The 20,956-nt window shown below is 40.8% G+C and overlaps 1 protein-coding gene across 1 annotated transcript in view; it reads right to left on the reverse strand.

Annotated features, from left to right (window-relative positions):
- Positions 1 to 3,617: 3,617 nt before the first annotated feature.
- The window catches only part of WDFY1 (WD repeat and FYVE domain containing 1), a 41,790-nt gene continuing 24,451 nt past the window's right edge, over positions 3,618 to 20,956 (reverse strand). The window contains exons 5-12 of the mRNA XM_019753682.3: positions 20,750 to 20,900; positions 19,053 to 19,165; positions 17,080 to 17,206; positions 15,889 to 15,994; positions 10,854 to 10,955; positions 9,200 to 9,330; positions 7,774 to 7,882; positions 3,618 to 6,997 (exon numbers count right to left, since the gene is read on the reverse strand). Of these exons, the coding sequence (XP_019609241.3) occupies positions 6,938 to 6,997; positions 7,774 to 7,882; positions 9,200 to 9,330; positions 10,854 to 10,955; positions 15,889 to 15,994; positions 17,080 to 17,206; positions 19,053 to 19,165; positions 20,750 to 20,900 (899 nt within the window). The 3' untranslated portion in view covers positions 3,618 to 6,937. The remainder of the gene's footprint in view (positions 6,998 to 7,773; positions 7,883 to 9,199; positions 9,331 to 10,853; positions 10,956 to 15,888; positions 15,995 to 17,079; positions 17,207 to 19,052; positions 19,166 to 20,749; positions 20,901 to 20,956) is intronic.

The raw sequence follows: 20,956 nt of genomic DNA on the forward strand, positions 1-20,956 counted from the left end.
GAACAGTCCAGCTGACAGTGGGCTGGACTGTGGTTAATAGCAGCTGAATGGTGAGAGGTGGCTGTATTGGGGTACATTTTGAAGGTTTGGGTTTGTGTCTGCAAGCGTGCCTATGTTTTCAGTGCACGTTTGCAACTTGAGATGCATTTGATAGATTAATGGCAGATGTGATTCCTGCAGCCAAAGATACTATCAGATGTCATGTCCAACAATAAAATGCAACAAATACAAAAGTACATTACTCACTTAGAAATAAAGTCCCCCAAATCACTTAGGAGTTTTTACACAAGTAAATCCAGAAATGAACAAATTTCTGTTTGACCATATTCTCTTTCCTCTCCCTTTCTTCCTCTTTTTAATACCACACAAGGTTTATTCAACCAGATGTTGCTACTTATTTATAGAAGTTGCTGCTCTCCAGTGAGTTCCTCTAACTCCAGGTAACAGCTCAATGAAGTGCACATAACACAGCTTTTTACCTATTCAATCTAAATGTGGCATTGTTGAGGGATGGGAAGAAACCGACCTAGGTTTGCTTTCCAATCTATTGAATAAATGAATGAAACAGAAAAGATTTAGAGAATCAAGGGTTAATAAAGCCTTTAGGTTTGAGCTGGTTTTGTGTGATGAGCACTGAGGATACAGACATAAAGGCAGGTCTACCTTATAGGGGCTCGGAGAGGAGAGAACCTCTTAGCAGGCCATTACCATGTATGTGTCAACTGTCGTGTGAGTTAAAGCTCCTGGCAGGTCCAGAAGAATGCTTCAAATACACTTGCAAAAGTTCAAATATAATTTTCCTTTCTGTGACTAAAGGTATCTTGAATTCAACAAATTGTGAAATCAAAAAAATTATGCCATCACAGAATTAACTGAAAGAACCCACAGCTATTGAAATATCTAGTTGTTTCCCATTATCTTGACAAAACATTGCATTTACTTAATAAGGGAATGATACCTGTAATTCTGAAATATTAAAATCATGTGACTTTATTAGTTGGGCTTGATTTTCATGGAGGAGTCTGCAGGCTATTGGCTATCCCTGAGTGTTATAGGAATTGATGACAATCCCTGTTTGAGGGCAGGTTTAAGTAATAGTCCCTTAGAGTATCACAAGTTCAACAGTCATACTTAAGAAGAGTGATTCCTAAGTTATTTTAATTCATTATCTTGATCTTGGGACACCTCTACATTCTTTACTGTGTGTTAATGTAATCTATTTCAAATAAAAACAAATTCACTTTCTAAAGGAAATTTTCTAACAATTTCAAAATGAAAAACTAGTGGAGTAACATAAAATAGACTAAGGATCACTGCTCTTTAGAATGCATGGGAAACGAATGCTTCCAGGGGAAAAAAATGCCCCTCTTGATCTAAAACTCTACGGTGTGGGAAAATTTGCTATACTACCACTGCTAATGGTGTAAAGAAATCCCTATTACTTTATCTTTCTCCAGAATGTTAAATTCAGGATCTAAAGTTTCTTAAAATATGGAAGTGCCAGATGGGAACTAGATAAAGGAGGATGGGCTTTGAGGTCGGACAGACCAAAGTTTGAATCTTCCATTTTTCACTTGGGTTTGACCTGGAAGTTTTCTCTCTGGCTCCATTTCTATACTACAAAAGATGAGACTGAACGTCAAGAAGGTGGTCCCAGAACGTATTACTCAACTTTCATGAGAAATCCTATGTTATCAATACGACTAAGGGATGGTCTGTATGTGTAGTGAAAAGACTGAGAGCGATCTCAGCACAGTCAAGGAGACTCAGGGACTGAAAGTGCTAGAAGGGAAAGAAAGCTGTAACTCAGGTACCTGCGTCACCCACCTGAGAATGTTTTTACAAATAGATGGTAAACTGGGTGAAACCTAAAAAGGGAAGGCCAGAAACAAAAACTTGCTGGCGTGTTTCCACTTTCCAAGTAAAGAGAGACCAGCTGACTCTCCAGCACCCTTGGCAATGAGCATGTCAGGTTGTCATGATGGCATCAAGGTCATCCAGCCGACCTTTCCTCCTGTGTCATTGTCCTTGAAGCAGCCTTCCAATGACGACTTGGGTTCTATTTAGACTGTCCTACAGAAACTGGGGTCTGCTTGACAGATAGAATTCTCATTGTAATTTAATAAACTGGAATTCCATAAATGAAGACACCAAGATATGCCTTTTTGTTACCTAGTCAAAGGAACAAATCAAGTGTTGGCAACGGTGTGAGGATATTAGCAACTAAAATTTTAAAAATTACAATATGCATATTCTTTGACCTAGCAATTCCCATTTCTAAGAATTTATTCTAAGAAAATAACTGGGTAAAGATGGTAAAGATGAACACAGAACACATGCTGAGTTCAGTATTTCTAAATATTTAGTGTTTCAATTAAAATTATAAATACTCTAAAACTGCATAATCGAATTTCAACATGAGATTGGGGAAATGAATAATGGTTTAGCCACGTAAAGGAACAATGCAATGCTGCTGCCCAGGCTACATTATGCTGTAGGTAAAACACATACACACATACCCCTACCTCAGTAGCCTGACACAAAAAATGACCTCTCACCAGAAGTCTACTGCAATTGGGTTCCACGGGATGGTTCAGTCATGCTTCTCTACCAACATGTGCTTCTGTGACCACCGTGGTAGAAACAGTCGTGGCTGAGCCTCTCTCTCCAATTAAATGCTTCCGCCTGCACTTCATTGGCTAAAACAAGTCACGTGGCCTGACCTAACCTCAAAGGGCGGGACACCGGCACCACCAGTCAGTGCAGCTAGAACCAGGCGGAGCTCATGTCCACTGCACCTATGTCGCAACTACAGATGCGACCATGGAGCTCTATTTTTTAACACGGCAAACTATCCATAATGTATCAAGTGGGAAAAAAGTATGGCCCCATTAAAAATATATCCCATGAGCATGTTAAATATGTATACATACACTTGAAAACTACACTGGAAAGGTATATAGCATAGGTTTAGCAGTGTTTTCTCTGGGTGGCAGGACTAGGGGTTTTTAAAAAATCTTTTTGATAAAACTTTTTGGTATTGTCTTCTAAATTTGCTTTTCTTTTTATTATAATAATAAACATATTTTGATGATGAGAGAAAATAAAGCTATATCCCTTTTAAATAGCACAGTAAACTTCCATTCTGGTTCCTAAATCAATCTCTTATCAGTTAGTCTGAGGAATCACTTCCCCTAGGTCAGAACCACCCTGTATATATTGATAAAACAGCTGGTGCAGTGGAGACTAGGGCACAGATCATGGTGTCTCTTCATAGTTTGGTACACTCTGAGGGCCTGGATGTCCTGAGCCGCTGGCTCTAGGGCGCCACAAATTTCAAAAGAGAAAATACCCACTCCTCTTGCGTAAAACACTCTTTACACATTAGCACATTAAGGCAGGTGGTGTGGGGAAGGCGTGTGCTTTCAAGTCAGACAGGATCTTCTTGGTTTTCTTATCTGTACACAGGGACAATAAAGCCTGGCAGAAGTGTGGCCAGGATTGAATAATATGACACAGGTAGAGCACCCAGCACCCAGAGGGTGCTAAACATGGTAGCTACTATTATAACCCTGCATCCAGATCAAACGTAACAAAAGCTAAATTAGGCAATAGAGTAACAAGCAAGAAACATTTTATTGTACGCATATTCTCAAAAAACCCCACAAAAACAGGACCCACAAATAGGAGCAAAGGACAAAGTTTTCTAGCGCTCTGGGATAGTCAGGGTACCATAGCTCATAGAAACATAGCTAGTACAGGGACAAAATATACTAACCAACACTACCCTTTTCCCCAGTCAAAAGAGGCTATAGAGAAGAACACTTTAAATTGTATTCTAATATAAATTTGTCTCATAATTCAAATAAACTTCAACCTGCCCAAAGAGTTATTATATAATAAACTGCAGAAAATAGAGTAAGCTTTCAATAATCTGCTCACAATTAACAATTAAGCAATAGACACTGGAATAAATAGAGCATGTATTACTTATTTGTTAAACCTTCCATTTATAATGAGCAGATGGTTTACCACTAGTGGTAACTGGTTTCTTCCATTTTAAGAGACGCCAGATCCAGTAACAGAAGTAGAATGCAATTTAAAGAAAACTTTTTAGAAAACATCTTGGATCTGAGCCACTGCTGTGTTTATTACATACGTAGGGAAGTTTCAACAGTTTAAAAATGTGGAAATTAATAAACTGAATTATCTAGGGGGAGAACAAAGTGACATATTCTAGAGCAACATATTTTGTTTATATCGTCTAGGTGGCAGGGCAGAACTACAACATAGCAAACAGAGATTTACAATGAAATGAATAATGTTTCCACCTAATGCCATGGGGGTATTTGTATCACTCCCACTAATAAAGGGCAATGTAAAAACATGTTTAAAATGAAGAATTGGCATTTCTTATCCCATACACACTAGATCTAAATATAAACATAAGGATTTTCTCTAACATTCTGTACTTCTTCATCCCTATTTGTATAAACTAGCATGAGTATTCAGGAATGGAAAACCAGCAAATGTTAGTTGAAGAACTATTTTAAATGACCCGTTTAAGAGTAATGCAGTCAAAATAAGGCAATAACTACAAGCCTAGCTATACTTCCCTTGTGTGCCCAGTTAGTAAAATTGAGAAAATAATTTTTGCCCACTTCTTTAAAAAAATATTACCCCATTTGCTATCTAGTGTGTGACAGAGACAAGACGAGACTGCCATGTGTGTTGTCCAACAGGAAAATGATAGCAGGCTCAGGTGGAAAGAAAACTGTACTGAGACATTCTCCTTTCCTTTGCCGGATACCACGCTCCAATTCTTCCTTAACTATACATTGCTTCCTTGATTACTATTAGCTTGGCCCCTTACGAGGCACTACAACAACCTTATAGTCTCTACGGAACATGGAAAAAAATCTTTTCATTAAGAAAAGAATTCTTAATGAAAAGAATTTTTTTAAATAAAGAGAAGTCTGAAAGCGATGGCGAGTTCTTGGCAGCTGTGATGTTCTGCTCAGTCGACCACAGACATTTAAAAAAAAGCACATTTCACAGAACAAAGGAAAACAAAACCCCAGTTCAGCACTCTTCGACGTGGCAAGGAATCGGTCATAGTCTATGTTCCTCTCAGGACTTTGTAAAGTCCCCAGGATAGCACCTTTGTGTGGGCTGGACCAGCAACAGAACTCGAGTTAACATTCAACGTTGCCATTTAAAAGTTACCATCACTCAACTTTTCCTCCAGACTAGGTGAGTAATGTCCATTTTGCAAAAAGCCTAGGAAAAGTTTCTGAAGGAAACATCTTTTTAGGTGACATAACACAAAGATTACCAGGAGCAACAAAACCCTTCATTCTTATTTCAGAAGGCAAGTCAGCTGGCAATGCAGATCATTCGAACACAGGACGTGCCCGGCCTCCTTCCCTTCCCTCACTGTGTGTCACTTGGCCATTTTAGTTTCACTGCCTGTCAAACGTTAGAGTCCCTCTTAGCTGTTGTTAAAAAACAGATTTAGTGCCTTAGTTGTATCATATAGAATGACCATGTGGTCTTGATGTGATCTCAACACAGTAACGCCGTGGTGAGTTTGCATCAATATCCATTAGTAAGACCAACAAAAATACTGCTGCTATTTTAAAGTTTGTCTTTAAAAAAGTAGGCTGCTCTCTACTCACTTCCACAGTCTTAAAGTAATAGATTCATGTGCTATTGTTAAAAACAAATAATCAAACCAATAAATATTTGAGTATTAAAAGTAGGCTCCCCGTCCCCCACCTCTTCCTATCCCGGTACTAAAGTGGCCAAAACCCTTTCAAACACCATTTGATACAACAGATTTTGCAAGTTCTTATGAAAGCAAGTCACAAGTTGGGAATGGCGGTTACTGCTCTGGGTTACCAATTTCCTTCTGTGAAACGTTAATAATATTAGTTACGACTGTTAAGTCAACATAGTTTAAAACGCTTTGGAGTTCTTGCCTGAGGTGTATATTAAATTGCCACAATACCACAGGGGCTCATCTTGGATCTAGAAATGGAGCATGTCTGGTAGGAGCACTGGGCTGCTCCATGGAACAGACATTTCCCATCACACTCCCACGGGGAGCTGGGTTTTCCATCAGTCGGTACTAACTGCAACGAGAAAAATCAGGCGGCTCGTGTGACTCCCATGGTAGCAGCACCATTAAAACGTTTTGTCCTCAGAGCACATGTGCGGGGAAGCGAAGAATGTGCCTGGGTTAGGACAGAAACGCCACAACTCACAACTGTGAAGGGTCGCCCATGGCGTACTGACCAGCAGGAGAAACAAGTGAGGCAGGCTGCACACTTAGTGCAGAGAACGGCGCTAACTGAAGACAACAGGTACCTTGGAAAAGTTTGTCAATAACTAAGTGTAAAGCATAGTCACATCCTGCCAGTACACAAGGAGAGATCTCTGGGTTCTTAAGTTCCTACTGCACCCCTCAAGAAAGAGAGAACAGGTCTTCCTTCCCCCCACTCCTGCTCCATCAACAGAGAGCCCAGGAGCCCCTGCTGGGCCAGCAAGTCTGAGGGGAAGTGTGTGTTTGAACTCGCAACTGCTTTAAGACAGTTCCAGGCATTAACTTTTTTGTTCAATATATTTTTCTCTAAAACTCCATTTGCTAGATGAATCTTTTAGTACATATTAGCTCACTGTTTGTGAGGAAGTTTCGTTGCAGGAATTCCATTCCTCCGGGAACCACTCCAGGTGAACCTTTACCATGTCAGTCACTCCCACAGGTAGCTCCACAAATGCCCCCAAACACACCTTTATGCATTTTCTTTTAAAAAAATGTTGATCTGTGTTTAAGTGGCTCCTGTCTGTTCAGGTGACAGTCACTGTGGCGCTCCAGGGAAAGACTGCATTGGGTGCAGGTGGCCGTGGGAGGTGCAGACCTTGCCCAGCTCCCGGATCATTGTGGGGAAAAGCCGGTTGCCAGACTGCAGCCCACCACAGGTGTCATGTCCCATATCTGCAAGAAATAAGATGCAGAAGGCAGCACTGGTCACCTGGTCTAACGGTGAGACCAACACCGAAATAGCCATTAAACTGGAAAAGGGATCCAAAGGACTCATTCTCTTCTCTCACTGCAAAATCTCAAGGTCACAGTGATAAAACAACGCAGTTCACCAAAACGTGACGGAAACTTTTAAGTAGTATCTCAACATGTGCAAGTTCCATCGTAATAATGCTTTACCATAAATTTAATTTTATTTTAAAACAAAGTCCACTAGGAAAAAGCCCGTTTGTTTTTAAATTATGAAATAAAATACGTCATAGTTTCACAACCCAAGAGTGGTACAAAGCATAAAACAATTCCTTTCAGCTTCAGTGTTAATGGCCCAGGGACTTAATGAAAAAGTGTGGTTACTTCTTTCACCAGGAAATCTGCTGCCTGGGATGAAAGGGATGACTAGAGCAAGGGGTCGGACAAGGCCCTGGCCCGCTGTGGGGGAAACCTTGGGCTCAGCCAAAAGCTGGGGGGGGGGGGGGGGGGGGGGAGGAGCGGTGCGCCAGGCCTGATGGATAGGGCAGAGGGAAGTGCCCCGGGGACTGGGTGGGAAGTACAGGACTCATAAGCACACAGTTAGTTACTCAGGGTTTTCAATGGGCTAGAGGTTGCTTATGAAAAGAAAGGCAAGCTTGCCAATCAGAAAGCAAGAGTGGACTAGAAATGTCTTATGCCCGTTCATAGCGCGACGAAGAAGCAATCTGCAGAGACGCTAACTGGAACAATTAGCGGGTTACCTTTACAACACGGTCGGTCCCACAGGTCACCATCAGTCCCCTAGCAACGTCCATGGACATGTGGGAAATGTTATGTTTTCCTTCATGAAAGGTTGCTAGAGACGTCCGACTAACAAAGACAAAAGAGACCATTTAAAACTCACCTGACTGTACCTAGAGCTAAAGATACATTTTCTTAGAACATAAAGGAAATACAGTTGCCCTTGAACAGCACGGGTGTGAGCTGCATGGATCCATTTATACGTGGAATCTTTCAATCAATACATACAGGACTGCAAATGTATTTTGTCTTCCTTATGGTTTTCTAAACAGCATTGTCTTTCTTCTAGCTTACTTCATTATAAGAATACAGTATATAATGCATGTAAGACACAAAATGTGTGTTAATTGACTATATCATCAGTAAGGATTCCGGTCAACAGTTGGCTGTTAGTCAAGTTTTGGGGGAGTCAAAAGTTATACGTGATTTTCCACTGCGTGGCACTTAACCCCAGCATTGTTCAAGGGTCTGTCATACTTACAATAATAGCGTGGCTGCAGTGCTGAAAACTAACTTTATATAATTAAAGGATGAGGAAAGCATGATAGAAGTTGCAAGACTGTTTTAGAAAAGATTTATAAAACTCCCCCAAATGACTGATTTTTTTTTTCTTTTTTTTTAGTGGAGAGGTCATATATTCCCAGACATAAAAACAAGCACCTTTAATATAGAAGAGAAACTGCATTGCGTGAGCTCGTACAGCACAGGCAAAACATTCCTCCGAAGGCTGCAGTTCCCCCATCCCTCTCCAGCATCCAGAGAGCAGCCTCTCTTACAGAGCTGCCCCACACTCACTGAAGCCCACTGCCCGAGCCTCCACCACATGCTCGCGGACCGACACCAGTGGTGCCCACCAGCTTTCCAACTTGGGCCTCTGCCAAGGTTTGCCTGTCTCCTCCTTTCAAAGATGATTCAAAGGGAAAGGAAATAAAAGAATGGTTCTACCCCAATGGATCTGCCTGAGTCGGGACAGAATGAGGATAGATTTGTCTCACACACAAACAGTTATGTAAGAACAGTTACTAGATCAGATTTCGGTGGAAGAAAACACATTTGTCTCTTAGGGTTTTCCCAGTCATTAAATTTCCATGCATGTGTGAGCAAAGGTAGGAGCACTGGATGCTTCTGGAGAGAGCCGGCTCAGCCCCTGCATCAGGGTGTGATGGCCTTGACCGTGCACAGCACCCTGGGGCTCAAGGATGTCCACTGACTGTTGGGCTGGTCAGACTCAGTGTCTGGGAGAAATTTGTCTTAAGTCATAAGGCCAGGGCAGAATCCTCTTAGAAATCATTTATGAAATTGGGAAGACACAAATAGAAGTCCATCCGTGTTGCTGAGGCTCTTCCCATTTCAGGTGCACAGTAAGACAGATAAGCAAACACTCACTCCTCGTCTTTGATGGAGTCGTAACAGGAATCGCACATGCGGACTTGGAACTCGAAACCCATGACGGGGTAGCTGGAGCGCTTGCTGCTGCACTTCCCGCAGACAGCCTGCCCGCATTTCCTGCAGTGATGCTTCAGCAGGACCGGAAGGAAGAAAAGCAGGACTTTAACTTTTGCTGCAATGCACCTGGTTTCCCTTCAGAGAATGGGAATGGGAGTGGGGAACATTTGCCTTGAATTATAATCACCCCAATTCACTGTAACAACACGCAAAAGGTAGACAATTTTAACATTTGTCAAGGATTTCCAAACAACCCCACTTTGTCAAATGCTGCTTTTTGTTCATTCACGTTATCTTATCTGTCTTGATGTCAACAAAATTGTTAAAACCAACTTCAAGTTAATTTAGGAGCTTAAATGACTAGAGATTTGGGGAAGGAAAAATATACTCCTCTGTCAAAGAAAAGTTCTGAAATAAACTTGAACGTAATATGCCCTCATTAAGAAACAAATATCCATCATCAAATGTTTCATGATTTCTTTTTGTATTTTAAATTGTGACTCTGGAAATAAGCTTCAAGAACATTCTAAAATAGTCCACTTATTATTACTGATTTTGACATATTCTTTTGCCACTGAAAGTTTAGTGGCCTGTACGCTTCCTGGCTCCTCGATTAATTTGTAAGAGTAAAATTAATTTCTTGGTGCTTTGTTTAGAAGTAGGGACGAGTTCACCCATCAGTGACAACTCACTAGTTACCACAGACATGCACGGTGAGAGCTGGGCCACTGAAAGACTCCAGGGGCGATTGCAGGCCATTAGAATATTATGAGTGCTAAAATAATTCCTGCGCTACCAGCCAGTCTCATGTTAGACCTTGCTGGAGAATAGCTTTGTAAGTAAAATCAAAGAACGTTTATTAACACACAAATTTTAGGCCAATCCTTCATAGAGGCGTAACCAGTAATACGAGGAATAAAATCAGCATTCTTTTTACTTACCTGCATAAATTCATATTCAACCTGAGTGAGTGGCTACCTTCAAGGCTGCTGTAGAAATATATATATTTTTGTAGAACTTTAGTATTACATGAATACCTAGTGATAAGAGCATCTTTAAAATCTACAGGCTATTTGGGGCATGTTTCTTTAAGTTAAAAAATTAAAAAAACAGTACTTGAAACACGCTAAAATATCCCTGGTATACTTATATGGAACAATTTATGAACAATCTAAAATTCTTAGTGTAAGAGCATTCCAGGGAGGGCTAAATTGTTACTTCGTATCTGTTTGTGAAAGCATATGGCTTGTATCCATAATTCATTCACATTTTTAGTGTGAAACACTGACTTTAACAATTAATAGTCCTAAAGTGAAAGATCTGTATATATTTACAACTAGGCTCTCAGGTTTTCTCTGCACCCCTGTTCTTCCAGTGCAGGACAAGCAATGGAATAGTTAGGTAATAGTCTCACTGGCCCCAGGAAATGGGGCCATTTCTCATTATTAGTCACACACAATGAAAGTGAGATCCAAAAAGTAGGAATTAATAGCATTTATAGGGAAAAGTGTGATTCCAAACAAAATGACAGGTTAATTACACAAAAAATGAAATTTACGATTAGCCCAGTGGGGATTCAATGCTGGCTACTCACCTGTCTGAGCCCCAGTGTCTTCGTGTCCCACATCTGCTTTATATTCCAGAAAAAGGGCTGCTCACATTTCTGACAAGAATCACTTTCCAACCACTGAGGAGCCTGGGGGAGGAGGAGGTCAGAGCCAACATCAGTGCAGCTGTATGCTTATTTTAGTTTTTCAGAAATTAATACAATAGTGCTACACCTTGAGGAGGGTAGCATTTTTAAAAATATTCCATATATTACAGCCGTTGCCATATTCAATATTATGTTTGTTTTGAGTAATCTTCATAATTTTAGTAATGTTTATGGGATTGTTCAATTATTAATTTATAGGTAAGAGGGAGTAATTCAATGTTCATTGTGAACTCTTAGAGCTGACTTTTTATATTTCTTTTTTAATGCCGAAGTTGTTTGAAACATATATCTGGTTGAGTAAAACAAAACAAAACAAAACAAAACAAAACAAAACACCCCCCACAACAGTTGTTGCCAAATCCGGCGAGCTACCACTTGGGAAGGCTGTGGGGTCACTAAACTGACTAACAGGGGAGGTCTTCTGGGTGGGTATCATGTCAGACAGACTTGCCAGCCCCCCCCCCCCGCGCCCCAAGTGGGCCCACAGTCTGCCCACAGATGTCATGCTAGCAGTGCACGCTCTCTGTACTGTAATTCTTTATAAACATTTCTTTTCCCCCCACTAACCTATAATACGAGTTACTCATTGGTCTTATTCATCCTTACATTATATACACCCTGTCATGGAGTAGGTTTCTCAATCAATTTTGTTGAAACAGGGAAATTAAAGTCTTGAAATTGTTGGAAACTTAGAAAATATATTTCTCTAAACAAAATATTACAAGTTGTACTCAATTACAAGATGAACCCATTAAAAGCCTATTTAACCTCAATCACTTGCCATTATATATACTTACTGCCTACAGAAAATAAAAATAGCAAATACTAATTCCTATAAATGAAACCAAAGATTGTGAGGTTAAAAATAGTCTTTTCTCGATCTTGAAATTTAACACTCAAGAAAAATATCTCTGATAAGAGGGGACGATGCTGGGAGAATCACATAAAACAAATTACACTCACCCTTATAAAACATGCAGTGGGATGGAGAACTTTACAGAGATTCGAAAGGGGACTCTGGGGTTTAAATGATGAGTGTCCCTTGTTCTGTTTCCTATTTTATCAAAACCGTTGGCTTTCCTACTTTTTAATTTAGGTATGTCACTAGAAATATTTCTACGTATGACAGCCATTACAAAGGTCTTCCTTTGGTCGGGGTGGGGGGGCACCCAGAAATTGAATGAAATGGGCTAACAGAGAAGAGAGGTTTCTTTAAATAACTGGGTGAGCGTTGGAAAGGAGAAGGGAGGTCAGAAAGAGTGATAAAGAGATGTGCACCTATGTGAAGAAGATTGCTGTCTGGATGCAGAAGCTGTGATCCGCGACAGAAAGGAGGTTTGGGAATACTGTCTGTGAACAACATCCCTGAGGGATGCAGACAACACGGCAGGCCAGCACAGGGATGTGTAATTGCGGGGGTAAGGAAAGCTGCAATAGTCTTATGCCTGCGACACACGCCAGTGTGGAAAAGTCACGTGGGATGAAACGCTGTAAAAAGTATTCAGGACAGCAGTATTCAAGTATGAGGCTTGGAGGATTCAATGTGTTAACATTTGTGAAGTGTCTGTGTAGTGCCGGGTATACAGCAAGTACTGTACAAGTCCAGGCAGTGTGCCAAGTGTTTTATGGGCCTTATTTTACTGAGTTTTCATCACAACCCTAGGAGATACAGAGCAACATTACCGCCATTTTACAGGCAAAGAAACAGTGGCTCCCAGACTGAAGCAACTGTCTGTGGTGGGCTAGTGGGTGGAGATCCTGAGACCCAGGAGTCCAGCCTGAGTCCCTCCCCTTGTCCATTACACTCTCTGCAGCCTCTGTAAAGGGGTCCTAACCATTTCAACATGTGAGGGTCTCCCAACATGGTTCTGGACTATGACAACCCATAGAACAGAGTCCCTGCCTTCAAGGAGCATAATTCTGTCTAGGGGTTTAGGAAAGAATATTACTTTGCTGAGCTAGAGGGTAGAGGGCACATGGAAGAAAAATACGCTTCAAATAATTTGAGATGAACAAACTGAAAACCCAAATCAGAAATAAGCAGGCTTTTTGGCGCACATTTTCATATCAGAAATACCCATAACTTTGTTTCTTGCAATAAGATTCAGTGTTACGCTGTAAACTCTCATGAACAGTATTCTGTTATGTGGCTATTCTCTAGAGAGAAAAAGTTTTGTTGTGTGCTGAGAAGAGCAAAAGAGAACATTATAATCAAGTATTCTGACTACTTAATTCTCTTTTCTACATCTTGTTCCACTTGCCTAATCCAGACAAAGATGACGTTATAAGAATAACCCCACTGCACTGCTAATCTGCTTTGCACTAATGTATATTATACGTTCTGTGATCTATTAGTTTAAAATAAAGTTCTCTTTTCAAGAGGATTCATCCTAATTATCGTTACTTGCTCATTTATGTTTCACGCCTACTTCCAAAAAGGAGCCCCTCTAATTATGACCTGGTGGGAGACGGATTTGCTTCCTGCTCCCTAGAGTGGTGCTGACAGCCACAGTGGGTTGGACACACTCCAGTCAAATTTCCGCGTGACGCAGAAAGAAATTCCAGGCAAGCACTGTGGGGCTAGAGAATCTGGGGTTCATCCTCTATGCTCTTGCCTAAAGAAGTCCTACAAATTGTACAAAACCCTAACTCAGGGTCAAAATCTTATAAATCATAGGCTGCTTAATTTACACTAATGTTTATTCAGCTAGTAATAAACAACAACAAAATAACAAAACAAAACCTAATAAAAATGCTGCATATTTTTGGCACAAATTCTTTCCCACCAACACTGCCAACCACCGAGACAGATTAGCTAATAGAGCAAGAAGTGTTACCCACCAGCACACATGTGATTTGGGGTAATCTCCCATCAATGACTAAAAGTAAGAGAACTGCCCACACAGGAAGCACCTTGAATGACGGCAGTGTTTTTTCTTTCCCCCAATGTACTGATCAAGTCCACAATCATATAGAAATCCTGCTTCTACTTTCTGGTTTTTTTTCTAAAAGAACTTACCAGGGATAAGAACAGTGGATTGAAATCCAAATTGTTAAACCCCTGAAAGAGCCTCTAGCAGCCACTGGGCACCAATGGTCTCCTTTCTCATGAGCCAGGGAACACAGCCTCTGAGCTTCCCACTCATCGGAGTAAGATTCAAATATGACAGGCCAAGAGGCCAGGAAACAGAACGGTACACTAGCTGTTCTTGATGTATATAACTGGCAGTTGATAAATATAAAACAGTTCAGAAATCTTTGCAGAGAAAGTAAGACACATTCTGCAATATTAAGCCAATGTTATATATGTTTAATAACAAGTTACTCTAAGCCCTACCGAAAGATTTTTAGAAGAGTCAAAAAGAGTAATTAACCAGTAAACATGTAATCAAGATTTCCTCTATTTGACTTGTCTGACGAGGTCACTTAAAAAACAAGCAATCAGTACTTCTCTCTATTATTATTTATAGGGTAACCTAGTTCCTTGACTAGCTTACAAGATTCTCTCAGGCAAGAATCTTTGCGTATAGAACATGGCAGCTACAAAGACTGCAAATGAGTAATGTCACTACTTTTAAAAATACATTGAACCACCTTGATTCTCTCTTTTGTGCTATGCTAAAGACACAGGTTTACTCAGTGATAATCAGACTCAAAGCATTCAGAGGCAACACATAGCAGACAAATGCGGGGGCTGGTGAGAATCCTGCATCCACTGCCACGAGGCACAGCACGCTGACCTACACAGTATATTAGGACGGCATGCTGACCTGTGACGCATCAGGGTGGCACACTGACCTATACACCGCAAGAGGGTGGCACGCTGAACAAATTGTGTGACATCAGGCAACACAGCATGTACTGCAATGCAATATCAATAAACCACTTTTGATGTACATTCACTAAGTTTCCAGACTTCACGGCCACCCTGCTGGTGCTCAATAAATGTTTCTGAAGTTAAATTCTAAGTCCTGAACATCCTTGATACTCTCCTATCTTCTCTGGAATCAACTCTTTTGCTATCTACATCACAGGCTGCTGACGCCAGTGGGAAAGCAAGATAACGCCCGTGCGAGCAAAGATGAGAATGGGGAGCCTGCCTGGAAATCATCTGACATCTATAAAAAGCCTTCAGAATGGACATATCCTTGGCCCAAAGGGTCAATTTTCAGAAATCTGTCTGAAATAAATAATTAAACAATCACACCATGACAAGGTCAAGAATGTTCATGGCAGCATTATTTAAAATAGAAAAAAGAGACTGTATAGGTAGTTAGAGTGAGTGTCTGTCTAAAGAACTGGAAGGACCTTAGAAGTCATCTCATTCAACTGTTTCACTTTATGGAAGAGAGAATGGAGATCCATGGAAATTAAGGTACTTACCTAAACAAGGTCTCACAACTAGTTAGTGGCCCAAACGAGTAAGAACTCAGTCTCCTGAAAAGAACACTGCCGACGTGGACACAATGGAACTGAACTCAGTGGAAAATACAAGCAGAGAACAGAGACATACTTTGCAGAGAAATGCCAGGCACCGAGCTATGTCCCCACGCTAGTCACTGGCACACCTCTCAGTTACTGTAACAGGTGCTGTGAGACCACCACAGTGGGCTGCTCCCTGGGTGCAGACTATGTCCTGTGTCCGTCCCTTCAGTGTGCTTCCAGGGCTGAAACTCAGCCTACACGCTTAGTCTGTGTGCAGTGCGTATCACTGTGAGGCTCAAAAGAGTAGAGAATGCACCACAAAGTGACACTCAGGACTGTCTTTCCCTCGGTCGGCATTCCCGGCAGGCATTCCCGGCAGGCACTTCCGGCAGGCACTTCCGGCAGGCATTCCCGGCAGGCAGTGCACAAAACCGAGAAGCTGGCCCCTGGGGCTGCCTCCCACTCAGCCTTGGCTTGCTCCTTCTCTTACCTCCTCTCTGCTCACGTCCATGTTCCACACCGCAATCCCACCATCTGAGGAGCAGGAGACGAGCTGCCTTGTGAGCTGCAGGTAACACAGCGCCTGCACCCTGTCACTGCAACACCACACAACAGTCACTTGTCTCATGAGGGAAAACAGAGCAGTGGTCTTCATTGAGGCTCAACTCTCTCCCCTGGTTAGAATCTGCCACTGGCATTTTATCACTGACAATTTGGATTCTGGTATAAATATGGATTCTGGTATAAAATACTTGGCATTCTATAACTTACGATACAGAATGATAGTTTCTATGAAGAAAACACAACTTTTAAGTCAGTCGTTAGGAACTGCAGGTCAGAGGTACGGTGACGACTATGGTTTGCTGGACCAATCACCACAATTTCCACTTCAAGTGCACAAGATTTTCCTACTTGTTCAGAAACAAAGAACAAAGGAGGCCTAACTCCCTCCCTGGAACACGGCCACAGAACAAGCAATCACACACTGTGGAGATCACTAGTACACACGCACACACACGCTCACACACGCTCACACACGCTCACACTGACAGGGTGAAGAAATCTGCCCCTTCCTGAAGCCTGTCCGACGGCTCCTCTGGAAGCCCCAGGAAACATCTCCTGACTTGCAGGCTGTGTGGAGAATCTTTCCTCGGCACTTTTCAGCTGGACTCTGCTTACAGTAAACAGGGACAGCCTAACCAACGAGGAGGAAAGGCCTCCTTTTCCTTTCAAGTGTGGACGCAAGAGCCTGAGTATTACAACGTGATAGCTCAGGCAAATACGACTGTCAAACCATACGTTACTGCTTAATGAAATATTTTAGATTTAAGAAAATGACTTAGGCATCCAGTTTGAGAATGGCTTAGTGTCACATTACACGCCATCTTCCATGGTCAAAATCCTCACCTGAGGTCTCTAACCCACGTCAGCCTTAAGCAGATATTTCTGTGGGGTGACTCATTGAGAGAGAAATGTGGGAAGCGTTCCTTCCTACAAAGGAAGAAAACCCTGTGCTCTTTTTTTCTTTTTGCTACAGAACACCAGACACTCATGACTAACAGAAAAACAGTTAAAAGTGGACTCCGTGAGCCCTATCAAATGGCTGTCTTCAAAATAATAATGTTTCCCGTGCCTCACCCAAACTCAGATTCTTCCCCCACCCCCATGAATAGTCACGCACTGATGGCCCTGGAGCAGAAGTGTGCGGCCTTTCCTTCCTCCGATGTCCCACATGATGATGCTGTTGTCAGAGGCTCCTGAGAAGAGTAACCGTTGAAGAGGGTCCCACCAGAGGGAGGCGACACTACCTGAGGGGGTTGCGGGGGGAAAGAGAGAGGCGTGTGTGTGTTAAATAAAACTCTACATTAGAACACACACATTTGACAGCTGAAGACTGAACTAGCACCGGCTGAGTCAATAAAACTGTATCTTCGTTGTACAAAGAAAGGGCCATTCAACATTTTATCACGAGTCATAGAGAAGACACAGCACATCCATTATCCGAAGTTGTAAGATTAGGATTTTCAGTTGTACATCAAACTACTTTGAACGCAAAGATATTTAAAGAAATTTTTCCTTGTTCTGTCCTACAAAATCATAAAACACTGTATATGAAGGGTCGGTTCAGTAAAAGCTTTTGAATAAAAAATAGCTATTAATATTTAATGAGAAAAGGCCATTAAGTTTACTGTGGTCATCTTATATAAGATAAAAACGTGGATTATTCCAGGTCTCTGGGACCTTGCAGGTGGTTTTACTGCAAGATGCCTACATTTAAGAAAATTAAATTTCTCAAAAAAAAAAAAAAAAAAAAAAAAAAAAAAAAAGTCTGTAGGTATATCACACAATTATGCCAGAGAATTTAGGTTAAAAATCCAAACCTTACATTTCGTACTGTATATTGGCTAAACTTATCAAATTTGATAACCTTGGGAAAATCTTTCTACAGATTTCTCTTCCAACAGATCTCTTCATTGTTCCATTGATTGCTGCTTGTCTAGAAAAAAAATTATTAATAATCTTAATAAAATTGAACCAGTCACACAGGCTAATAATATTTTTGGTGGGTATATAGAAAACGGATGAAGCCACATTCAAAAGCAAACAACTGAACTGGTTTCTCACAGAAACTTAAGTAAAAAAAAAAAGTATTCTGCAAAACTGGTTTCAGGGATAATTCTCCATAAATCCTGACACTGTTTAATCCTGTGCCTCATACATTTCAGCTAGAGTAGCAGGTAAACATGGTCTTTCCATACAGACACCACTAAGTAGTTACCAGAACACACTCTGACCTAAGCAACCCAGAGACTACTTAAGAGCCTGGGGTCACGAGACCATTAGTCATAAACAGTAAGTGGTGTCTTCAGGGGCTGTGCTTTCCTGCCCAAATCTATTTTAACTAACTGTTCTTCTCTCTCCCTTTTCCTCCACAAGGTCCCGTATCTGATAAGCTTGATTTCACCTAAAGAGATCAGCTAGAATGCATTGAGAACATTTAACCTGTTATACTTAGAACAGTATTTTCATAGAAGTCCATCATACTTTCTTTTCAACAACTCCCCAATTCTTCAATCTTAACCAGATGGCCTCAAAGCTTCTAATTTGTTACTCAATACAGCTAAATGGGTTTTGAAACCCTTCCATGGAGCCTCACCTACTTATTGCCCTGCAGAAATAATGAAATGCCACTGGTCATTCTTTTCCTTCAGCCCCCACCCAGGAGAGGTTCCCAAGTAGAGGCTGAATCAGCCCGTATTGTTTTTCCCAATTGTATTGATCCACCTGGTCTTGTTCAGTGTCCTAGAAACTGACAAATTAAAAAATAATAATAATAACAACATTCTTCCAAAGGTCTTACCATTTAAAAGAAAATGTAAAAGGTTTCTGAAAATAATTTAATTGAAAAAAGTAAACAAAATGGAAAGTATTATCCACAAAGCAATCTAGAATGGATTCTGATAATACAAAACCTATCCCAACACCCTACCTGCACTTAGTTTTCACTCTTTGAAGATCTAAATCCTCTGTCTGGTCAATCAAATTGAAATCTGATAGATATAAGAAGTTGATCATTCATGAAACCACAGAGCTGAGAACTAAATTTGGATGCCCAAATTAGGTGGAAAACCTGTGGGTGATTACACAGCCTACCTTCATGTCCTTTGAGGGTTGTGATGACTGAACAGGTGTTCTGCTCAAGCTTCAGCAGGGTGATCTGTCCAGAATAATCACCAACAAAAGCATACTGAGTATCAAAATCGTATCTGTGGGGAAGCAGTCAAGGATCCATCTCAAAGTTATAAAATAGAAAATGTGCACTTTAGAGACAATAAGCACAAACCTAAAACCATGAGAAAGGAAATACCCAACTGGAAATCATGCAATATGTAAATATTGAAGAAAAAAAAATTTAAGCTGGGATTATTGGGAAAATTAATATTCATCCATTCAACAAGAATTCATTGATTACCTGTTGCCATTCTAACCAATATCCTAGCACTTGGCAGTATTAAGAGCTGATAGAGATGACAGACATAAAAATAAGTAGTTATAATCAACTTATAATAAAGTATAAAAAAGTAAATACTCAATAATGAAAAAAAGCAAGAACTGGAACAAAGTGGATATTTATGAACTATCTCTGTAAATAATATAAAACTGACAGCACGTATGGACATGACCCCATCTTTCTTTTGGCCTAGATGATTTAGCTTTAAGTAAAGAGATTGGTTTATTTTATATTGTTGTGTAGGTTAACTTTAATCATCCAATAGGCAGTTATTTGGGGTACTAGCAAACTGAAATTTAAAAAATATATTAACTATTGATAACAGCTCATTACTTTCTCAGTCACTTTATGGCCAGAGAAATTTGTGGCAAATCAGTAGTTTACACAAAATAGGGTAAGTACTATTTTAATTCCAAAATACAGATCAGAGGGAGCACTACAGGCTGGGCCATAATTGTGCTTCTCTGCCATTTTCTACCAATCCATGTGCAAAGCCTAACACACAACAGGAACAGTTATTTAGCACATAATGTATCTGAGTATTTTCTCTTGTTTAATTCTAAAGTGTATGGTACTATTTTAAATGCTTACTTTAAATATTTCCTGCTGTGCATTCACTTGTAGTAAACATTTGTTATAAAGGCTTTCATTGGAAAAAAATTTTACTAAGCTAGATGTCCAACTCTGAAAGGGAGACTACCCTGGGGTATTTGCCTGCTGCTGACAGCCTTGATCTTGCCTTCACGGGTACACAGCCACCACAGCTAGCCTTAAGCAAGAGAGCTCTACGTAAAACAAATTCCATCTAGTGGTAAAAAGCTTTCAAAGCAGCGATTTCTTAACAGTTTGGGGATGCTGAGGCACCTCTGAGAGTATTACAAGGATTACGAAGTCTCTCCACACACAAAAACCTTATAAACCTCATTGTAGCCCATTTATGAACGCCAGGATCACAACCCTTATTATATTCTCTGGAAGGGTCTGCAAATAACCAATTACTAGAATTCCCCTTTGTTTATACAAAAAGTCTTTTCTTTCACTTTGAAATGTAAAGGAATGACAGAAGGGAGTTGTATTAATGAGGTTTAGGTTTTCCAAGATTTTGTATTAAAAATGTAGAGCACTTCCCAGCAGGGAACAGTGAGTCATTTAATGATTATTTTTAACAAACCAATTTTATACCCAGAAAAGTAGACAGAGAAATGTTTGGATTTTATATGAAATACATAGGAAGCATTCAGTCTTTGGATCTCAATGAACAATTTATGATCAGATTGAAAACTAACTATGGAGACAAGCAGTTGCAGGGCAGGCCAAGGTCCGGCCCTCGGAAGGATACTGTAAACACGAAGCCCAGGACGTGAGGAAGTGCCTCCCGAGCATGTCCCCATTCCGGGTGCACATCCAGCTGACACACTTGTCATGGCCGGTGCTGACCACCCACTCCGAGGCCAGGCTGAAGATAATCGCAGACACCCGATTCTGATGAGCTGTAGGAACAGAAAGGGAAAGTCTGCGCCCTTCAGGAAGAAATGTGACTTTCAGA

Source organism: Rhinolophus sinicus, chromosome 17, assembly GCF_057876585.1.
Source record: "Rhinolophus sinicus isolate RSI-liver-muscle chromosome 17, RSI-T2T, whole genome shotgun sequence".
NCBI lineage: Eukaryota > Metazoa > Chordata > Mammalia > Chiroptera > Rhinolophidae > Rhinolophus > Rhinolophus sinicus.